Below are 24,184 nucleotides of genomic sequence, written 5' to 3'. Positions count from 1 at the left end.
AAAAAAAAAAAAAAAAAAAAAAAAAAAGATTTGTACACAAATGTTCATTGCAGCTCTATTCATATTTGCGAAAAACCGGAAACATTTCAGATGTCCTTCAATAAGAAAATGACTTAGGGGGAAGAAAAGACTTAAAAGGAAAAACAAAAAAACAAAAAGGAAAAATTCAAAGATAATGTGTAAAATTAACTAGATAAAGGAGATTGAGACCAGTTAGGAATGAAGAAGGAAAAATGTAAAAAGAATCATAGGTCACTGGCAATGACTATAATAAACAACAAAAACTGTTAATATTTATTAAGCACATATTATGTAACAAGCATTACATTAGGCACTATACTTATGCCATTTCACTGTCATAACAATTCTCTAAAGTACTCTTGTCCTCCATTAGAGAGAGAGACACTGAGGCTGGAAAAAGTTATGTAAATTTACCCAAGGTTAAATATATGGAAAATGCAACTGCTAGTGTGTATGTGTGTTTTGCTACTGGGGGTCAGGAGGTGGAGAAAGAAATGCCAAATGATTGTGAAGTCTTGGATTTTTTTTTTTCACCCCCTCTCACTGATTATTTCTTAAGTAAATATGACATATTAGTAATTGTGTTATCTCAGGGAATGAAAAACAATCTTATTCCTAGGAATCCAATTTAATTCTAAAAGATTTAGATAAATGGTTTGGATTTATCTGGCATCCAACTGCTTTTTATTTTATGGCTAATTACTAAAAATACTAAATGGGGAGTTCTTGCCAATTCCAAAGGAGTCAACACATCTTTAGTATAATCATATACCTTTCTTCCATATGGTTTTTCTACCATATTGCTGTCACTGTCAGAATTTTCACTCTGAACTGGTTTTGTGAACCCAGATTTGGGCATCTTATAGCTGTTCAGCTAGCTTCTTCTTTTATCAGTCTTCTCATCCTGGATCTGTAAAGAATGGATATATAAGGGTTATTTGTATACATATGCAATGAAACCTACTTAAAGGTATATACCACAATTAATGCAATTTGATATTCTCTATGTCTCTAAAAGTCCTAGCCTAAACTAAGTTTTCATTTAAGAATTTGAGCTTCTAATTAAAGTCTACTCAGCTTGTCACTGAAAAGAAAAGAGAACTACTTTTATATTTCTTCCCATCTTCTCTAGACTAATATCTAATATCCAGTTTTTCAAGGAAACACAAGCAGTAGAAATGAAAGCAGTAACAAAGGGTTTGTCATTTCAGCCTGTCTCTAAAGGTAGAAGGTCCTAGCAGATTCTCTGGTAGTTCTGCACTGGTCTGGAATATACTTCTGAAGACCCAACCAAGAATCTGATAGGTTTGACTGCAATTTTACAATATCTAATTCCATTTTAAATTAACTTAAATTTATGAAACCCTTCCTACTTAAAATTCCTGGAGTATTTATTCACCTTCACTCAACTCCCAGACATTCCCAGGCAGTTAGTCACTTTACCAACCTATTCATTTGCTTAATGTTTATCATACCGTAATTATCATGTCATATACCATTTTCTAATTTGTTCAGCCTTCTGTTTCCTGCTCTGCAATAGGTCAAGAATCTTCTTAGAAGCTTATGCTTACATACAAGCTTACACTTGAAATCCAAAAAAATTCCAAGGGAGTTTTACATATAAAAAGGGAAGCCATGAGACTAGACCAGTGTTGCTGTCTGATGACCTACTAGCTACATGTGGCTGTTGAAAGTTAAATTAACTAAAATTAAAGTAACTACTATATAATACAGATATACATTTCTATTATCACAGAGAGCTCTACTGTATAGTACTGGGCTAGACTGAAGTTGCTGGCCAACAGGAGCATGACAGACCACAACATTAAGCAGAATGACTGACAAGCCTAATTTTTAATTATTTCATGCAATAAATTTCTTATAGATGGATATTACAGGTCTAAGTAAGCTACATTCTAGCATCTATGTGAATTATTAAAACCCAGACATCTTGAACAGAGGATTAATAAAATCTTCTATGTTCTTGAAATTGTTCTATTGGTGCTTTAAAATGTTTGATTTCAATAGGTGAATCAAACCCCAAAATCCCTTAAATGAACTGACTTAACTTGTAGATTATCAAAACTAGATTAAATTAATCTGAACATAGCCAAATTAGAATACATTCCAACAGAAAAAAACTGCCAGAGTTCAAATAGTTCAAATCTTTCATTTATAGAGGAGGAAATAAACTTGAATAAAGAAACTTTTTTGATACTACACACATGAGGCACAGTTTACCTTGGGATCATTCAACTGTTTCAACTATTACCATATAAATAGAATCATTAAACATAGCACTGCCCTCAAAACTAGCCTTGTGTAAAGCCTACAGAGTTACAGTTATGAGTCATATATAAACACAAAAATTCTGACTCAAAAGCAAAACGGATCTGCATAATATCAACCCCAGGCATTAGTCTAGGTGAGACTATAAAGATAAAGCACTAGCTCCTTTGCAGATCAAGCAAGTTATTGGTGAATTTAGGAGTCATTAATATTTTTTAAGAAACGGGCTCCCTGCTCGGCAGGGAGTCTGCTTCTCCCTCTGACCCTCCTCCCTCTCATGCTCTCTGTCTCTCATTCTCTCTGTCTCAAATAAATAAATAAAATCTTTAAAAAAAAAAAAAAAATATTTTTTAAGAAAATTATACATAGCAATAATATTCTATTAATGGACTGTCAGAAAAAGCTTGTATTACCTTTCAATAACTTTATTTGGAAAATTTCAAAAAATCAAAATTAGATTCTAAAAATATTCCATCAATAAAAAGCATTTAATATATAGTTAGGTTCTGAGCCTATGCTATATAACGTAACTGCCAGAGCAACCAATATACAAACTATACACAGGATAATCAAAATCACATTAGGTAAACTAAAACAGAGTATCTTAAAATGTACAAATAACCAAATAGAAGGCAGGAAAAGAATGGAAAAAAGATATGCCATGCAAGCACTAATCAAAGGAAAGCTAGAGTAACTACATTAATATCAGACAAAACAGATCTCAGAGCAAAGGGGAACTTTACATATTACACACTGATAAGTTCAGTGTGTAATTAGATCAGTTCACTAAATGTGTATGCAACTAGCAAAAGAGCTTCAAAATACAGGAAGCAAAAACTGGCAAAACTAACAGGAGAAATAGACAAATTCATAATTACAGCTGAAAGCTTCAACTAGTCTAAGATAGAAAATTAACAAGAATCTAAAAGAACTGAAAAATGCCATCAATTCAAGTCAACTGGATCTAACTGACATTTGTACAAAAATCTGCCCAACAACAGGAAAATAGTCATTCTCTTCAAAGGCACACAGAATATTCACCAAGATAGGCCATGTCATGGGTCAAAAACAAACAGTAATAAATTTAATATAATTGGGGCGCCTGGGTGGCTCAGTTGGTTAACCGCCCGACTCGATCTCAGCTCAGGTCTTGATCTTAGGGTTGTGAGTTCAAGCCCCATGTTGGGCTCCCAAACAAACTACCGATCAATATAACAGCTCATGATCATATACAAAAAAATCTTCAATAAAATATTAGGAAATTAAATTCAACTATATATAAAAAGGACAATCCATCATGACAGGTAGGATTTATCCCAGTAATTGAAGGTCAGCTTAATGCGTGAAAATCAATCTATGCAATTCACTGTATTAACAGACTAAAAGCGAAAAAAACAAATGGTAGTCTCAACAGATACAGAAAAAGCATTTGATAAAAGTTAATACTGATTAATGGCAAACAACTCCCAGTAATAGAACAGAACTTGAATGCTTTCTTTGTCTCCTAAGATCAACAATGAGGCAAGAATGTACACTCTCATCAAACCTCATCTTTTCCCCCTAGTTTTACTGAAGTATAACTGACAAACACTGTATATATCTAAGGTGTACAATGTGGTAATTTGATATATGTATACACTGTGAAATGATTACCAGAAGCTAATTAAAACATCCATCATGTCACATAATTAACACATTTTATCTGTGTGTAGTAAGAGCACTTGAGTCTATACTCTTAGAAAATTTCAAGTATATATTATTAACTATAGTCACCATGCTGTACATCTCCCCATTTCCCCCAATCCCCAGCAACCACCATTCTACTCTTTGTTTCCGTGAGTTCATTTTTAGATTCCACACGTAAGTGAAATCATACAGTATTTATTTTTCTGTCTCTGGCTTATCTCACTTAATGTAATGTCCTTCAAGTTCATCCATGTTAGCACAAATGGGAGGATTTCCTTTTTTCAATGACTGAATGATATTCCATTGTAAATATGAAGACCATATTTTCTTTATCCATTCATCCATCAACACACATTAAGGCTGATTCTACACTTGGCTTTTGTGACTAATGCTGCAACATAGATTAGTAGAAATATCACTTTGAGGTATTGATTTCATTTCCTTTAGATATATACCTAAAAGTGGGATTGCTGGATCAGATAGCAGTTATACTGTTAATTTTTTGAGGAACCTCCATGCTCTTTTCCATAGTGGCTGCACCAACTTACATTCCAACTAGAGTGCATAGGGACCTTGTCACCCTACGGTCACCAACTCTTGCTATCTCTTGTCTTTTGGGTAACAGCCATCCTAAAAGGTGTAAGGTGAGATCTCATCATGGTTTTGATTTGCATTTCCCTGATGATTAGTGATGCTGAGCACCTTTTCTCTCTTTTTAAGATTTTATTTATTTATTTATTTGACAGAGAGAGAGACACAGCGAGAGAGGGAACACATGCAGGGAGAGTGAGAGAGGGAGAAGCAGACTTGCTGCAGAGCAGGGAGCCCGATGCGGGGCTCGATCCCAGGACCCCGGGATCACGATCTGAGCAGAAGGCAGATGCGTTAACGACTGAGCCACCCAGGTGCCGAGTGCCTTTTCATATACTTGGCCATTTGTGTGTCTTCTCTGGAGAAATGTTCAGGTCTTTGCCCATTTTTAAACTGAATTTGTTTACTATTGAGTTGTATATATTTTGGACATTAATCCCTTACTAGATGTATGGCAAATATTTTCTCTCATTCCAAAGGCTGCCTTTCCATTGTTTCCTTCGCTGTGCAAAAGGTTTTTAGTTTAAAGTAGTCCTACTTAATAAAAATTTCCTGGAGTGCGGGTTAAAATACACATTTAGTAGGTTTGAAATAAAACCAAGAATTTGTACTTTTAATAAGCATCTTAATCATTAGGAAAATGTGAAAACAAATTAAATTACTGAGTATTTTTACTGATATTATAAACGATCTCATTAGAAAAGGATTCATTTCATTAATTTAAGACGGGATTTCTCTACTATATTAAACCATATATATACACAACATGCATGCATGTGGGTGTGTGGGGTATCATCTTAATTTAAAAAATAACTACATTAAGCAGCCTGAGTGTCTCATTAAAATTTTTTAACTGTCATTTCCTTTCTTCACAGGATAACTCTTTGTGAGAGTACTTTAACTTACAAGATTGATCCTAAAGAGCATTCAAACACTGGCACAATATTTATTTTATTCTACTGATTGTTACTTATGCCATAAATGCTCCATAGCTTTCTTCTCTTAGATTGATCTGTTTCCATTTTTCTGGCAAGTATATGTAGCAACTATTAGTTTCTTATCACTGCCTCTTAATTATCACCTTTAACACTGGCTTCTCTGGAAGTTTATTCTTCCCTCCACTTTAGATAGAAAATTTGTTGCTTACTCAGTTACTGACCTCTATAGATTTTTAAGTTTAAAATTGTCTTAGCAGAAGCTTGCAAACCACAGATTATATTTTTTTCTTTCAGATTATAAGGAAAAAATGAAGTTTTATACAATTCTTTACATTTAAATAGAACTTTAAACAGTATTTTCCAAACTGATTTTTCAAAGCCTCCTTCATTGGGATCTCTAGAAACTACTTTTGATGTGGGGTGGGGGGTGAGGGATGGGGAGGAGAAATCACATAACTGGAAGAGAACTACTGTATCTTAAATCTCTTGACCTAAGTAAGGTGGTATCCATCTACCTTACCCAATCCTTCTTTCCAGTAGAAAAATATTCTATAAGCACACTTTCTTGGATTACATAAGCATTTGCTTTAGCAAAAGGAGTCTGACCGACTCATTTTGGGGACACAATGCATGCATATCTAAAAAGTCCAGTTATTGGAAATTTGCTAAAAACTATTGATAAAAATCCGTAACACTACCCACAATGTAAAATTTAACCAAGCAAGTAAAACTAGTTTAGCCAGTAACAATGTCACTAAACTAATGCTAAGTTATAATTTAATAACAAGAAGAGCAGATTCAAACAACACAGCTAACTCGACAAAAATAATCACACAGATAAGCATCCTTCTTGAAGGCTGAGGTAACTGCAATGTCAAGTCTTGCTTGACAGACTTCTTAGTATAATAACAAAACCGATTCTTCAGGCAATATTATTAAGTTGCTCTTTTTTGTTTATGACTTACTCTTCATCCTAACAATTTGGAGAAAACTTTATCTTCCTAGCAGAGAGTACAAAATCGCCCATAGGAAGAAGCCAAACGTTGTTGAGAAAATGCTTTGGAAAAACCAATCAAGAAGGAATAAGCCTTGGGAGCAGTCTGTAGGGAAAAGCTACTCAACATGACAAAACAAGTGAGGGTTAAGGGGAAAAAATCCAAGAAGAGAGAAAAGACTGGTAGACTATTGGCAAGATAGTATGGCTAGACGAGAACTTTGGGGAACAGAAGTAGATAATGGAATTTGTGAAGTTATATGCTATGGATGTAAAAGTAAAAGTGAAAATCTACAGAAGTGTTCTTCTAAAGAAACTAAAGAAAATTCTGTATTTTGAGATCACTTTATAGTTTTATAACATTCAGTGAGCACTGGACCCTCAGAATCAATGCTTTAAACATTATTTTTTTTGTTAGCCCTAGTTATCTTCCAATTATAAGTCTAGTCACTCTATTTTCTTCCAATTTTAAGTCTATCTTCCAATTATAAGTCTAGTCACTCTATTTTCCAACCATAAGTCTGACTTCAAAATTCCTCGTAGGGGTATCACAAAATACCAGAATTGGTCTTTAGCTTCTATCTACAAAACGAAAAGGTATCAAACTCAAAGTCTGTCAGCAAATCTTTCCCAATTAAGTCATCAGATATATTTAGCTTTACTACTACAGCTCTATACCTACTTGGCAATTAGTACTCATCCTTTAAGAGTACATTTTTACCAAGGTTTTGGTGGCAGGAAGAGTTGGGAAGCTTTCCTCTAAGTGGGCTAAGATAAGCAGAAGCTTAAAAAAAAAAAAAAAAGTCAGGGGGAAAAAAACACCCAAGAGAGAATAAGCAGAACAAAGTACTGAAACCAAAACTTAGTAATGGATGAATACAGACTACATGGATTAAAAGTTAACTGAAATCTAAACACAGATGCAACAAGCTGACATTTTATTTTTTTTACTTATTTATTTTTTTTAAACATTTTCTTTTTTTTTTTTTTTTAAAGATTTTATTTATTTGAGAGAGAATGAGATAGAGAGGGAGCATGAGAGGGGGGAGGGTCAGAGGGAGAAGCAGACTCCCTGCTGAGCAGGGAGCCCGATGCCGAAGGCAGTCGCTTAACCAACTGAGCCACCCAGGCGCCCAACAAGCTGACATTTTATAAAATGGTTTCTTTCCCTCACTTCAACCCTGCCTAAACCGACTTTTAAATTAAAGACAATCAAACTGCGTTGGCATTTGTTTTTAGCTTTGACGAGATCCTCTTTGATTCACATTACTGCTTCCAGAACATTTCAACTTACTCAAAATATGCTGTTCTTTTAGGCTTATGCCACCTGGTAATTCAAACTTGCTTGACTACCAGAAGCAAAGCAGAATCGTTTGTTGTCGTTTTTTAAACATACAGATGTCTAGCTTTATCTTTGGAACTACTGAATCAGAATATCTGGGAAGGGAAATAAATACCACTTTTTAAAAAGCTGCCTTTAGTGACTGCCAGGGGCTGGGAGAAGAGGGAAACAGGTTTCTTTTTGGGTAATTAAAAATGTTCTAGAATTAGGTAATGGTGACGGTTGCACAACATTGTGAATATACCTAAAACCACTGAATTGTACACTTTAAAATGGTTAAAATAGTGAATTATATGTGAATTTTATTTCAATAAAAAAAGGTCCCTGGTGGTATAGCTTAACAATTTGATACTATAGAGTTGAGCCTTGAACAATATGGGTTTGAACTGCACAGGTCCATTTATATGTGGAATTTTTCAATAATTATATATTAGAAAAAATAAAGAGATATGCAACAATTTGAAAACACTCACACAAGAACTACACAGCCCAGAAATAGTAAAAAAAGAGTTAGGTATCCCATGTATGCATAAAATATGTAAATACTAGTATATTTTACCATTTATTACCATAAAATATACAGAAATCTGTAATAAAAAACTAATTTATCAAAATGTACACATGCAGAGACTGTACATGGTACCATTTAGTCAAGACAAATGAAAACAAATGTAAAGACAGAGTATTAAATAACTGCATAAAATTAACTGTAGCACACACATCTTGTACTACTGTAATAATTTCACAGCCACATCCTGTTACTACTGGTGGGTTCAGTGTTGCAAGTACCCACTTAAAATGTCGAGTCATGCCAATCATCTCTACATAAATTGCGCATCGCAGTAAAAAGTGATCTCTTGTGGTTCTCCCTATTAGTAAGGAGTTAAAAGGAGTTTTTAAGGAGTTAAAAGTTGTATGTGGATTTTCAACTGTGTGGGGAGTCAGCACCCCTAACCTCTGTGTGTTGTTTAAGGGTCAACTGATCTTGTATTCTGGAAATGAACACTTAAGTAAATGGATAGTGAATTGTAGGAGCTATGGTTCTCACTGCTTGAGTGGGAGATTGCAGAAAGGCAAGTCAGGAGAAGGCTGAAATGTGGTAATGAATTATTGTTTGAGAGAGTATGAATTCATGTTTAGCTTAATGTACACACAGATGGTTTCATACAAAAATATTTATAGATATGCAGAGGTAGAATTAGATTACACACCTAGATTTCCTTCCTGTATCAGCTAGCAAGCCCAGGAGCAACAACAAATACCCCAGTAGCAAGGAGAACACGTAACACCAAGATCTTGGTTACAAGTACCTTTCTCCAGAGGAACCAGGGCTTAGAAAAATGGCTGATCCTAGGACTGAGACAGGAAATACACAACGTGAGTTTGGAGACTCTTGTACTATAAAGTAAGGAAGTCCTCAAAAAATGGACATAAATTCAACAATGGGAATGTGTCAAAGGGATACAGGTGTCAACTGCAAGAGGTCCCAACTGGTAAAGTTGGAACACTTTCAGCAATAGAATAAATAAGTAAAGTGGTACTGGGTTATAACCCAAGGTATAAATATCTATGTCCATTTCCATGAGGAATTCCAGGTAGTTTATATAGATATTCTCTCAAGGAGGTGAATGAAGCATTATTGCCCACTCTGTGGGTTGCACAGAGTGACTTCCTTCCAAAGAATACAGTACGGAAAGCGGGAAAACAAAGAAACTTGAAAAACCTGACAAATACTATCCCAGCAAAGTGATTAAAGTTAGCATCAACAGTGATGTCATGTTGATAGTATGTACCCTTGATGTGATGAAAACAGAACTTTACCTAGGTGGTTTTCCTCCCTAAAACACATAACCCTAGTTTAATCACAAGAAAAATATAAGACAAATTCCAATATTGGGGCACCCTACAAAAATACCTGACCGGTACTCCTTAAAATGGTCGAGACCACCAAAAACAAGGAAAGTCTGAGAAACTGTCACAGCCAAGAGGAGCATAGGAGACATGATGACTAAATGTAATGTGGCATCCTAGATGGGATTCCTAGAACAGGAATATGACATTAGGTAAAAATTATAGAAATCTGTATAAAGTATGGATTTCAGTTAATAATAATGTATCAATTATGACAACTGTACCATGCTAATGTAAGATATTAATAACGGAGAAAATTTGGTGAGGTATATAGAAACTCCATGTTGTCTTTATAATTTTTCTGTAAATCTAAAACTACTTTAAAGTAAAATGTTTACTTATAAAAAAGTTCCCCAGGTAATTTCAATGATTTGGGAACCATTAAATAACTTCTTCCTCTACCCTTTTTACTGCAAGCACCTACATACCTCCCAGTTACTCTACCTCATATTGAGTTTTATCACTTACAGTCTTTATCTCTACCTCAAATCCCTCCCCCATCATGGTTTTCTTCAAAGTTCATGTCTATATCCCATCTCACACTCTGATCCCTTAGGTTCTTGGACTTCTATCAAAAACTTTTTCACCCCCCTTTAGCCACTACTCCATTTTTTTCTCTTCAGATTTTTGTTAGTATCCTTTGCCATTTTCTACTGTGGTATTTACCATTTTTCTATTGTCTTGTAAAAGCAGAAAAACAATGCTGTCATTTTTGTACACGCACACACATACACAGACATATCTCAGAGATACTGTGGGTTTGGTTCCAGACTACTGCAATAAAGTGAAAATTGCAAAAAAATGAGTCAAATGAATTTTTTTGGTTTTCCAGTGCATGTGAAAGTGATGTTTTACACTACACTGTAGTCTATTAAGTTAAAAAAAAATGGATATACCTTAATTAAAAAAAATACTTTCTTGCTAAAAACTGCTAACCATCATCTGAGTTTCGAGTTGTAATCACTGATCACAGATCACTATGACAAATAATGAAAAAGTCTGAGATATTGCAAGAATTACCAGAATGTGATACAAAGACACAAACTGAGCAAATGCTGTTGGGAAAATGGCACTGACAGACCTGCTCAACACAAGGTTGCCATAACATCCAATTTGTCAAAAAAAAAAATTGTCTGTAAAGCTCAATAAAGCAAAGCCAATAGAACAAAGTATGCCTGTGTATATATGTAATTACATGTAATTTAAATTTAAATTATAATAATTTAAATTGTGGTTAAATTATAGTAATTATAACTATGCATTTATAATTATATATAACTTAAATTTAAAATATATATAAAATTTAAATTGTGGTGAAATATACCTAATATAAAATTTACCACTTTATTTTTTTATAGAGGTATAACTGACATGTAACATTACATTAGTTTCAAGCGTAAAACATAACGATTCAGTATTTGTATATACTGTGAAATAATCACAGTAAGTCTAGCTAACATCTGTCACCATACACAGTTGCAAATTATTTTCCTCATAATGAGAACTTTTAAGATTTACTCTTAGCAACTTTCAAATTTGCAATACAGTATTATCCATGCTGTATATTATGCTGTCACCATGCTGTACATCTTTATGACTTTTAATTTCCCACTTTTTTTTTAATCTTTTGACCCCCTTCACCATTTACCCCCCACCTCTAGCAACCACTGTTTTCTGTATCCATGAACTTGTTTTTTTTGTCAGGTGTTGTTGCTGTTTTTGTTTTTGTTTTTTCAGATCCTAAATTTAAGAGCGATCATACGGTGTTTGTCTTTTTGACTGACTTATTTCACTTAGCACAACTGTCCTCATGGGGCGCCCATGTTGTCGCAAATGGCAAGATTTCATTCTTTTTTACTGCTGAATGATATTCCCGTGTGTGTGTGTGTGTGTATGTGTTTTGTAGGGGCCGAGGTAAGGCCACCCAAAATCTACCACAATGGCCTATCGATTATTTTGAATTGCAGCTACTTGGGAAACAGTCAGTGCAAAGACACTTACACACTCTTTTGTCCCCCTAAAAGCAGGAAATATATCTCCCATATAGAAGGCATCCTTATCATCAATCAGAGATAGGGACTTCAAAAATGAAAAAGCTGTAGAAATGAATCTACTACCTCAGCCCAAATTTCACTTGCAATTCCTACTACGTGAAGTTCCCGAACTTGTTTTCTTCATCCTCTCAATTCCTCACAAATTTATTGTCTTTGTCTAAAAAGCAGAAAAACTGCCTGCACTGCTCATTTCTTGGATCTCATTTCATTATTGGGCCTCCATGAGCACATAATGGAACTTTGGGTTTTTCTCCTGTTAACCTGTCTCACGTAAATTTAATTCTTAGTCCAGCTGTAAAACCTTAAAGTGGAAAAGAATTTTTCCTTCTCTATTGTATATATCATAATTTCTTTATCCATTCATCCATCAATGAACTCTTTTCATATATTGGCTACAATAGCCAATATATTTATTACAATAATAATGCTGCCATAAACATGGAGGTGCATGTATATTTCCAAGTATTTTGTTTTCTTTGCATAGATACCCAAAAGTGGAATTCTTAGATCATATGATATTCTATTTTTAATTTCTTGAGGAACCTTCATACTATTTTCCATAGTGGCCATACCAATTTATATTCCCACCAACAGTGCATGAGGAGGGTTCCCTGTTCTCCACACCCGCACCAATACTTACTTCCTGCCTTTATGATAATAGCCATTCTAACAGGTGTGAGCAGATATCTTACTGTGGCTTTCATTTACATTTCCCTAATGATTAATGATGTTGAGCATCCTTTCATGTACCTGTTGGCAACCTGCAGGTCCTTCTTTGGAAAAATGTCTATTCAGATCTTCTTTCCACTTTTAAATTGGATTGCTTTCTTTTTTGCTAGAGTTGTAGGAGTTCTTTATATTTTCTAGATATTAGTCCCTAATAGATATAGGATTTACAAATATTTTCTCCCATTCAGTAGGCTGATTTTGTTTTGTTTGATGGTTTGTTGATGGTTTTGTTGTTGATGGTTTCCTTTGCTGTGCAGAAGCTTTTTAATTTGATGTAGTCTCACTTATCTTTGCTTTTACGTTTGGTGTCAGATTCAAAATACCATTGCCAAGACCTGTCAAGGAGCTTAACACCTGTTTTCTTCTAGGAATTTTATGGTTTCATGATTTACGCTCTTTGAGTGGATTTTTGTTTAGGGTATAAGATAGTAGTCCAGTTTTCTCAAGACCATTTATTGGAGGGACTGTCCTTTCCCCACGTATATTCTTGCCTCCTCTGTTGTAAATTAACTGACCACATATGTATGAATTTATTTCTGGGTTCTCTACTCTGCTCCAGTGACCTCTGTGCCTCTTTTTATGCCAGTAACACAGTTTTAATTACTATAGCTTTGTAATATAGTTTGAAATCAGGGAGCGTGGTGATGCCTTCAGCTTTGTTCTTCCTGAAGACTACTTTGGGTATTTCAGGTCTTTTGTGGTTCCATAGAAATTTTACAACTTGTTTGTGCTATTTCTGTGAAAAATGCCATTGTAATTTTGATAGGAATTGCACTGAATCTATAGATTGCTTTGGCTAGTATGGACATTTTAACAATTTTGATTCCATCAATCCATTAGCACAGAATCTCTCTCCATTTGTGTCATCTTCAACTGCTTTCATTAACGTCTTCTGGTCTTCAATATTCAGGGCCTCGCCTCTTTGGTTAAATTTATTCTTACGTAATTTTTTTTGATGCAATTGTAAATGGGACTGTTTTCCTGATTTCTCTTTCTTATAGTTCATTAGTATACAGAAATGCAACAGATTTTGTATATTGATTTTATATCCCAAAACTTGACTGAATTCGTTTACTAGATCTAACAGTTTTTGGTAGAGTTTTCGATATATATTATGTCATCTGCAATGACAGTTTTACTTCGTCCTTTCCAATTTAGATGTCTTTTATTTCTTTTTCTTGCCTAACTGCTCTGGCTAGGACTACCTATACTGTGTTGAATAAAAATAGCAAGAATGGACATCCTTGTCTTGCTCCTGATTGCAGATGAAATGCTTACAACCTTCCACTGTTGACTCTGATGTCTGCTCTGAGCTTGTCACATATGACCTTTATTATGTTGAGGCACATTCCATCTTTTATACCTGCTTTTGTTGAGTGTATTATTTTTTTTTCATAAGTGGATGTTGAATTTTGTGAAATGTTTTTTGGCATGTATTGAGATAATATGATATCTACCCTTCATTTTTCAATGTGCTATATCACACTGACTGATATGAGGATGTTGAACCATCACCATATACATGGAATAACTCCCATCTGATCATCATGTATGATCCTTTCAGCATACTGTTAAATTTGGTTTGCTAATATCTGTTGACAATTTTTGTATGTACATTGATACATTCACATCAGGGATAGCAGTGGCAATTTTTCTTTTCTTGTGGTATCTTGTGTGGTTTTGGTATCAGGATAATGCTGGCCCTATAAAATTATTTTGGAAGAATTCCCTCCTGTTCTATATTGTGGAGGAGTTTGAGAATAATTGGTATTAATTTATTTGAATGTTTGATAAAATTCACCAGTGAAGCCATCTGTTTACAAGCCAACTTAACCTTTCATCTATTTTGCCTAAACCCCACTCACTTCCCACCTCTGGCAACCAGCAATATGTTCTCTGTATCTATGAGCTTTGTGTTTTTGTTTTGTTTTAGATTTCACATGTGAGATCATATAATATTTCTTTCTCTGACTTATTTCACTTAGTGTAATGCCCTCAAGGCCCATCCATGTTGCTGCAAATGGCAAGACTTCATTCTTTTAATGGCTGAATAATATTTCATTGTACACATATACCACATCTTTATTCATTCATTTATCAATGGACACTTAAGTTGTTTCTATATCTTGGCTATTGCAAATAATGCTGCAACGAACATGGAAGTGCGTAAGTCTTTTTGAGTTAGTGTTTTCATTTTCTTTGGAAAGGTACCCAGAATTGGAATTGCTGAATCATACAGTAGCTCTCTTTTTAATTTTTTGAGGAATTTCCATGCTGTTTTCCATAGTGATTGCACCGGTTTACATCCCCACCAACACTGCACAAGGATTCCCTTTCCTCCACATCCTCACAATCACTTGTTATTTCTTGTAATGCATGGTTCTACGGCAGTAAGTACATTCACACTATTGTTTAAACATCACCACCATTCATCTTCAGAACTTTTTCATACCCCAACTGAAGCTCTATACCTATTAAACAGTAACTCCCCATTTCCAATTCTCCCAGCCACTGGTAACCACCATTTTACTTTCTGTCTCTAAATTTAACTGTCTAGATACCATGTATAAGTGAAATTTTATATTTGTCTTTTTAAGACTGGCTTATTTCACTCAGCATGTCTTCAAAGTTCACCCATGTTGTAGCACATGTCAGAATTTCCTTCCTTTCAAAGGCTGAATACTCTATCCATTGCATTTATATACCACAATTAGTTTATTATCCATTGATGGGACATTGAGGTTGTCTCCACTTCTTGACTATTGTGAATAATGCTATCAACACAGGTGCCCAGTAGACTGTACAATGTATACTATCAAAAATACATTTTTATGCTTGTATTTTCCTTATGAATCCTTCCTTTTTTTTTTTTTTAAGGCTTAAACTGTCTCTACTTCAAGATCAGAGAATATACTCACTCCTATTTCCTTTAATTTCTTTTGACATTTAACTCTATCTGTAATGCCAATTTTTTAGTATCATTCTTATTCCTTTATATGCCCAAATCTGTCTTCTAGTCTGGGTTTCTAGTCTGTTTCAGTACTCGGTATTTCCATTCTTATACCAATACTCTATGGTTTTAGGTTTTTTTTGCATTTGAGTATTTCATTTTTTTATACTTTTTTGTATAGCTTTATAATAAATTTTAGTCTATTTTTTTTCCAAAATTATCTTTCCAATTCTCACCAAATAAATTTTAGAATAATTCTGACAAGTTAAAAATGTTGACATCTGGGTCAAAGAAATAAACATAAAAATTAAGCCACAGAAATACTAGAGGGATGTTTGGGTGGTACAGTCAGTTAAGCCAGACTCCTGGTTTCGGCTCAGGTCATGATCTTAGGGTCATGAGATCGAGACCTGTACTGGGTTCCAGACTCCGCAGTCTGCTTGAAATTATCTCTCCCTCTCCTTCTGCCCCTCCTGCTTGTGCTCCTGCTCTCTCTTCCTCTAATAAATAAATAAATCTTTAAAAAAATACTAGAAAAAATTCTTTAAGATAGGTAAGTTTTTCTAAAATGTGATATAAAAGCTCAAAGTCATTTTGTTAGAAATCCTAAATAAAACCAGAAATGCAAATATCACAAACAGAAATCAGACAACAAATGAAAAACATCTGCAACCCAAATGGAAAAGGACTAATAGAGTTTTAAACAAATCACTAGAAAACAGACAACTTACCAAAAAAAAAAAAAAAAAATCAGAAGCTACGAAGAAGCAGTAAGGAAAAAGAAAACACAAAGTATTCAAATCCATTTCATAATTTTAAAACTATAAAATAATGAAACACCTTTTCACTTAAAAGACTTGATAAAGATTAAGGCTGTGATGGCAAGGGTTCAGGGAACCCTGAATACTCATACATTGCTGATGGTGATGAAATTGGGATAACCTCTTTGGAAAGGAATTTGGTTGAGTCATTAAAATATAAATGCAGTCTTCTGTCTTAATAATTCAACTCTTAGTAATTTATCCTACATGTGTGCTACACAGATATGCAAAGATTATAAAGAAAGACATCCAGGGGCCACCTGGGTGGCTCAGTCAGTTAAGCATCCAACTCGTATTTAAGCTCAGGTCATAATCTCAGGGTTGTGAGATCAAGCTCCACAGAGGGCTTGGAGTCGGTTGTTCCTCTCCCTCTCCCTCTGCTCCTCCCCTGCCACTCAAGTGCTCTCTCTCACTCAAATAAATGAACAAATCTTAAAAATCTTAAAAAAAGACATCCACTAAAATGTTACTTGTATGCCTTAAACACTGGGGGAAAAGAATCTAAATATCTGGTTAAACAAAGTATACTATACGTTTTATGCTGAAAGTTGTGTAAACAACAGAACAAAGCCCTTTTTAAAAAAAAGCTATTTTTTCCTTGGCATCCCCTCTTCTGTAGAACCTGTAAATGCTGGGAATGCCTCAGGACTTGATCCTAGACCCTTTTCTATTCTCTAACACACTCCCTAAATGACCTAATCCAGATTCATGGCTTTAAGTACCATTTAAATGCCAATGACATCTAACTCTGTACCTTTAATCCTTACCTAAAACTCTGTATTTGTATATCTGTCTATTTGCCATCTTCACATGGAATAAGCACATGAAACCAAAAAAGACTATAGAGAATTCTTGATTTTTTCCCTGTCAAATTTTCTCCTCCACACCCTCATCCACCTTCTCCATTTCAAGAAATAGCACCACCATCCATCCATCACTTAAGCCAAAATACCAGAAATGTTGACTCCATCTCTACTACATATCCCAAATTAAATCTATGTCCTTTCATCTTGATTGCTACCCATCCCAAGCTACTATTATCATTTGAACAGGCTCACTGCAAAAACCTCACAAATTATTTCCATTCCTTCTACTCTTACCCACTTCTTCCTTCCTCCTCCTCTCTCGCTCTCTCTCTCTCACCCCTATACACACCTTCTACAGGCAGCAGAGGAATCTTTTAAAACTACAAATTGGATGATACCACTGCCCTGCTTAATTTTTTTTATTGACTTCCCACTGAACTTAGAGTAAAATCTAAACTCAAACTATGTATACTATATGAAGTAGAATTATGAACAATTTTTAAAGCATTCAAAATCCTCAAAGAGGTAAGAGAAGACTAATAATATGCAGCAAGACTAAAGAAAACCAACAAGAAATAGAGTAGAAAAGTGTAATGGCTGAAATAAAGAACTTTACAAATTTGATAAATAATAGAATGGATAAGCCAAAGAATGAATTAATGAGCCAGAAGATCAGGCAGAGGATAGTTGCAGAAGGCATTAAGAGGGGATCAAAAAAACAAAAAGGGAAAATATTAAAATTAAGAGATGTAAAGAAGTTAGAAGTGGCAGAACCCATATAATAAAATTCTCAGAAAGGAAAAAAGTGGAGAAAACAAAATATTTGAAAAAATGACCAATAATTTTTCAGAATTGAGGAAAAGATGAAAGACCTCAGACTAAAGTTTCTGGAATACATCCTAGCACACAGTAGATGCGAATAAGTATTGGCTGAATGAATGAATGAAATAAGACAGAAAAGTAATTACACCCAGACTCATTATAAATTGGAAAAGACAAAAATTTCAAAATCTTCTAGGGAGGAAGTACAGGTCACAGTGAAAGGAAAAGAAATCAAATGGATATCACAACTTCCAAAAAGCAACAGATAATACAGTAATATTTTCAAAATGTTAAAGGAAAAGAATTCCAAACCAAAAATCTGTAATTAAACTAATCTATTATTTAAAAGTGACGGTTACCTAAAGGTATTTTCAGGCATAAAAAGCCTTCGAATGTTTACATACAAACACCCTGTTGAAAACTGCTTTTATATAGGCACTCAAATAAGAACTGAAATAAATCTATGAGGACACTACATGATATATGCGAGTAAGAGTGCGTAAATAACCTAATAAAGCATATTTTATATAAAAAGTACAAAAAAGGATGAAGAAAACACCTAACAATCCAGAACTAAAATTCAACAGAACATGAACATTGCTACTGGGAAACTGAGGGTGGAGGATGGGATGGAGAAGACCAGAGGACAGTGAGAAAGCAATTAAAGTACTTGTCTTGTTTGGAGGGAAGATATATATATTATATATATATAGATATAGATATAGATATAGATATACATATACATATACACACACACACCTACATGCGCATGTGCACATATTTAGGATTAAAAAACTGTAGAAAATAACTAGAAGTTTAGTAAACAGAATGTAAATAATTTCCAATGTATTATAATAAATGAAAATGGATTAAACTCATTAATCAAAAGATTAGAATCTCTGTGGCTGGATAAAATAAGATTCAGCAATATACTTTGTAAAAGAAACCACAAAAGAATACTAAAAAGATTGAAAAGAAGAAGACAGGAAGGGGCGCCTGGGTGGCTCAGTCATTAAGCGTCTGCCTTCGGCTCAAGTCATGATCCCAGGGTCCTGGGACTGAGCCCCGCGTCGGGCTCCCTGCTCAGCAGGAAGCCAGCTTCTCCCTCTCCCACTCGCCCTGCTTGTGTTCCCTCTCTCGCTGTGTCTCTCTCTGTCAAATAAATAAATAAAATCTTTAAAAAAAAAAAAAAAGACAGGAAGAAGATGTACCAGGAAAAATAAAACCAGGCAGGTGGTTAGACTTTGTTTACCCCATTCATGAGTAATTCAGACCTTTCCTGGTCTGGGCTCAGCTCCCTGCCATTCCCGGGTGTGTGGATTCCACCACTGCATTAAAGCTCACAGGCTAAGGAGTACCTGTTTCCTTTGTAGGAAAGGGCTTCACTTTCTGTTTTCTATTATGATGATGAGTCCTTTTTCCATTTCAGGCACCTACAGATTCCTCTTTCTAGCTTTCAAACTCAGCTGTGTATTTTTTATGTTATATTTTTATCTAGCATTTCCACATATTTGAAAAAGAAGGCAGCTTCCCCAGTCTACCATTTGGTCTAGAAGTCCCCAAAACATCCACTTTAGATTATGTTACAACTGAAAAACAAAGTTAAAGTTACTTAAATTTTTCATCTATATTATAAAATGATAAAGCTCAACTGATAAAGAAATGGAAAGTAATAAAATAGTATCTTAGCATAGTCCTTAGTACATATAAAATATTCAAATACTGCCCTCTAAATTCACCACTAATTTTACATTCTACCCAAAGAAAGTAAAGATAGAACCATAAGCATGGAATGAGAATTCCATTTTTCCTGTTTCAGCTTTCATTGGGTTGCAGCTGCTTTGGGGGTAAAAATGCTTCCTTCAAAATTGTTGTTGTTGTTTTTTAAAGGCAACTAGTAAAGGACCAAATTATAGCAACAGAATTCAATGATCCTTAAGAGTCATTCAGTTAGGAAAGGAACCATTACTTTCTCCATGATTTCATTTTGGAACCTAAAATCCAAGACTGTATTCTGAGACCTACCACTGATGTTTTGGTTGACCTTCATCACATCTCAGTATTTCTGTTTCTTCTTGAAAGTAATGTTAAGCTAGATGACAATGCAGATCTCCTATCCTTCCAAAATTCTGATTCCAGAATAAGATGTTTAGAATAATTTCATTCCAAATGCTATTTTTCTATGAATGCAAAAATGACAGCTTAAATTATTAAAAAATTATGACATCCTTATTGCTGTTCCCCCCCACACGCAAAAAAGTATAAGCCATTACACATAAATACTAAGTATTTCCTACTTAAAGACCATACAGCTTAATTCCCTCACATTTTAAAAGTGGTTCTAAGAGATGCCTGGGTGGCTCAGTCTGCCTTCGGCTCAGGTCATGATCCCAGGATCCTGGGATCGAGTCCTGTCCTGCATCGGGCTCCTTGCTCAGAGAGGAGCATGCTTCTCCCTCTGCCTGCTGCTCTCTCACTCTATCTGACCAAAAAAAAAAAAAAAAAAAAGTGGTTCTAAAAAAATAATGGAAAAGGCCTCACAATGCATGTTTCTGAGATATTAACTGGACTCCCCCCCTCCCCAATTACTAAAACCATTCAAGGGAAAATTCAGTCTATGAGAGGAGATTGTGCGTTCTTTATCATACCAATGGTTGACTTTCACCACAATACTTTCTGGCAGCTATTCCATAATATTTTCCCACAAGAATACGACAGTTGTATTCCAGACCAAGAGATTAGTATCATAAACATGACAAATTTAACCAAGAGCAAGCAAAAGATGAAGACAAACATCCACATCCTTTAAAATAAACTGTCCTCAACAATGTCCTTAAAACAATGTTCTTAAAAGTCCTTAAGTTTATGGTCTATTTTTATACAGTTTTATATTAACTTTTATAATGATCATGTAGTACTTGTATAATCTAAAAAAATAAAAATTAAAAAATAATAAAATAGGTCAACTTCCATTTGGTTTGCTCTGGAGAACTATAATGTTCTAGGGGCAAGTATAATGAGATGACAGGTGAGAGACTGCCTCAGACAGAGGTAGAGGGAAAGTAAAAGGTACTTTTGTGTGTTTTATGTTTTCTAACCCAGCCACCAGAATAGGAAAGGAAGTAGAAGATTCAGGGCAGAAGCTCAATACAGTAAATATAGGCTGTTTTTGGGTTGATGCTGCTAAATATTATACCTTTCAGGAATCTAAGCATGGCAGGTAATTCAGAAGACTATTCAAAGTAAATACAAGGGGCATCTGGGTGGCTCAGTCAGTTGAGCATATGCCTTCGGCTCAGGTCACAATCCCAGGGTCCTGGGATCGAGCCCCACATGGGGCTCCCTGCTCCGCAGGGAACCTGCTTCTCCCTCTCCCTCTGTCTGCTGCTCCCCCTGCTTGTACGCGTGGTCTCAAATAAATAAAATCTTAAAAAAAAAAAAAAAAGTAAATACAAGATAAATGGTCAATTTGGTTTAGCTATATGTGTGTATTACTTTCAAAATTACAAAAAAGTAAACTTATGGTACAAAACAGAGTAATATTTAGATACCCCAATTGCCTGAAATACCAACAACCAATATCTACTAATCCCAGCCAAGCCTAAGGCAAAACATATTAGGAGAAATTTAGCAAAATAAGTACCAGAAGACCCGAGTTCTTATTGTTAACTCTAACTCTTTGGGTCTCAGTTTTGTCATTTTTAAATGAGGTCCATTCCAGCTCTAAAATTCTACCATTCTTTATCTCCCCCACTTCTTTCCTCAATATAGATAGAAGGTGAAAAGTATGTCCCACAAGCATTCGTCTAGAAGAACTGATTCTCCTCATAACTTCAAAAAATGAATATGTGATGCTAAACTATTTAACTATGGGTATTTCCTTTAGCTATCATACCCCAGTTTGCTCATGCAATTTTTTAAAAAAGATTTGACACAGAGAGAGAGAGAGAGCACAAGCAGAGGGAGGGGCAGAGGGAAAGGGAGAAGCAGACTCCCTGCTGGCAGGGAGGCTGATGCGGGGCCAGATCCCACGACCCTGGGATCATGACCTGAGCTGAAGGTAGATGCTTAACTGACTGAGCCACCTAGGCGCCCGCTCATGCAATTTTCAATCGCTTAATATTTACTAAGCATCTATATGCTAAGCAATGGAACTAAAGATAAACAAGACACAATTCTAGCCTAAAGGAAATTTACTGTTTTTAAGGGGCAAAAGACAAGTTAATTACTATATGGAACAATAAATGTTACAGAAATAAGGCAGCACTACCACAAAGAGATTACCCAACTCAGGTGCATGTATATGGGGGTGTGCTTGGGGAATTTCAAGAAGAGGTAACATTAAGACAGTCCTGAGGATGACCACCAGGCAGGTAGATATGAACAGCACTGCACAAGAAGAAGGATAAGCATGTGCACAGGTATGGACACACACTCCCATACAAGAAAGCAGGCCATATTGAAAGGATAGCAAAACCTGAAGCACAATGGATAGAAAATGAATCTAAAGAAAGTAGGAAGGGATCACATCATGAAGCACCTTGTGATTATGTTGCAGGATCTTAGTGATGACAAAAAGCACTTTAAGACTTTTAAAAAGGCAGTGACATAATTCAAATAGTGTTTAGAAAGGTGTTGCTGATGAAACTTTGGAAGACAGACTAAAGAGAAATCAGATGAGAGACAAGTAGACCACTTAAAGTATAATGATCAGATTGTGAGGTAGGGAGAATAGTAAATAATAGCAAGGAGGTTAGAATGACACCCAAGTTTCTGGCTCCAGCAACAGGAAGTTGTTGAAAGTAATTTAAAATACAATTCAAGGGGCACCTGGGTGGCTCAGTAGGTTGGGCATCCCACTCTTGATTTGAGCTCATGTCATGATCTCAGGGTCGTGGGATCGAGCCCTGCTTCTGGCAGCAGGGCAGCGTGCAACATACTCAGTGAGGAGTCTGCCTGAGATTCTCTCCCTCTCCCTCTGCTCCTCCCCGATACACACGTGCACACTCTCAAATAAATAAATCTTAAAAAAAGAAAATAAAAGAAGCAATTTGCATTTGTCTGTTGTATTTATCTCCTAACAGTAGCAACTAAATAATATCTCAAATTTTTAAAAATCAAAATTCTCATTACTTTATTAGACAACATTTACAAAAGAGATTAGTGGTAAAAAGATTTTTTTGACACTGTCAAACAGTGGACCATAAAGGACCACATTCTAACAATATATTTAGACTTTTAAAGAAAATAATACAGGCAGTTGTGTTTACAATGATCTATTTGCCCTGGGTATCTAATACATCTACATACACATTTCCAGAATTGTTAAGATGTATTATATAAAATACTTATCTGCAATTGAGAGAGGTGGCATAAATGACTTCTAAAGTTTGAAGATTCTAAAAATGAGCTGCTGAGTTATGGACCTCTTTCTAGCCCCACAGGGTTCTAAACTGTGCAACTTCCATAGACCAGTAGAGGGCTGCAACAGCTCAGAGAAAATGGTTAAGGCGTAGCTTTTCTTGCATCGCTGGCACTGGGAGCTGAAAAAATTACCAATGGCTAAAGTAGAAATCTAATAGAATATATGTATTCACTTCACTGTCAACATATTCTAAAAGAGGTCAGGAGTAATTACCCAAATCCTGAAAACTAGAAACACTCATTATTAAGCATTTTGCCACCAGCTCCTTTCTCTTCTGTCAAAATGGTAATAAAGTGTTTGGGAGGCCAAGTAAAATCTCACCAGCATACAGTAATAAGGAGGAAAAAAGTCAATCAAAATGAGTTAGCAAATCATCACTTCCTTTCAGACTCACTACACCACACTGCTCCTACCAGACTAATCTTCCTAAAAACAATTAGGTTATTCTTACGTCTACTTTATCAGTTCTGTTCTGCATATAGTAGTGTTGAAATCTAACTTTCCCTTGCCTAGATTTTAAGGTAGATTTCTACCTCATGTATACAATCTTATTTTCAACTCCCCTTCTCAGACCACTCCTACTATTATATATATACTATTATATACAATATACAATATACAATAAAGTTAAAATGGAAAGAGGTCGTTGAAGTGAACTTTGAAGAAAGAAACAAAATTACATAGGTCTAGAGAAAGGGAAATGCCACTGTTGGAAAGTTTGTACAAAGAAAGGGAGATAGCCTAAGGGAGCGAGGAAATAGATCCAGGAAAAGCATATAGGGGCTTCCACTGAATTTGTAATGTT

The 24,184-nt window shown here is 35.1% G+C and overlaps 1 protein-coding gene across 1 annotated transcript in view; it reads right to left on the bottom strand.

The window, feature by feature from the left end:
* Nucleotides 1–24,184, bottom strand: part of ANKRD12 (ankyrin repeat domain 12) — a 122,410-nt gene that overhangs the window by 87,877 nt on the left and 10,349 nt on the right. The window contains 1 exon segment of the mRNA XM_044921196.1: nucleotides 794–931. Within this exon segment, the coding sequence (XP_044777131.1) occupies nucleotides 794–880 (87 nt within the window). The 5' untranslated portion in view covers nucleotides 881–931.

The sequence above is a fragment of the Neomonachus schauinslandi genome, chromosome 14, assembly GCF_002201575.2.
Source record: "Neomonachus schauinslandi chromosome 14, ASM220157v2, whole genome shotgun sequence".
NCBI classification, from domain to species: Eukaryota; Metazoa; Chordata; class Mammalia; order Carnivora; family Phocidae; genus Neomonachus; species Neomonachus schauinslandi.
Note: the sequence above shows the minus strand (reverse complement) of the source record. Positions and strands in the feature narration are given on the sequence as shown.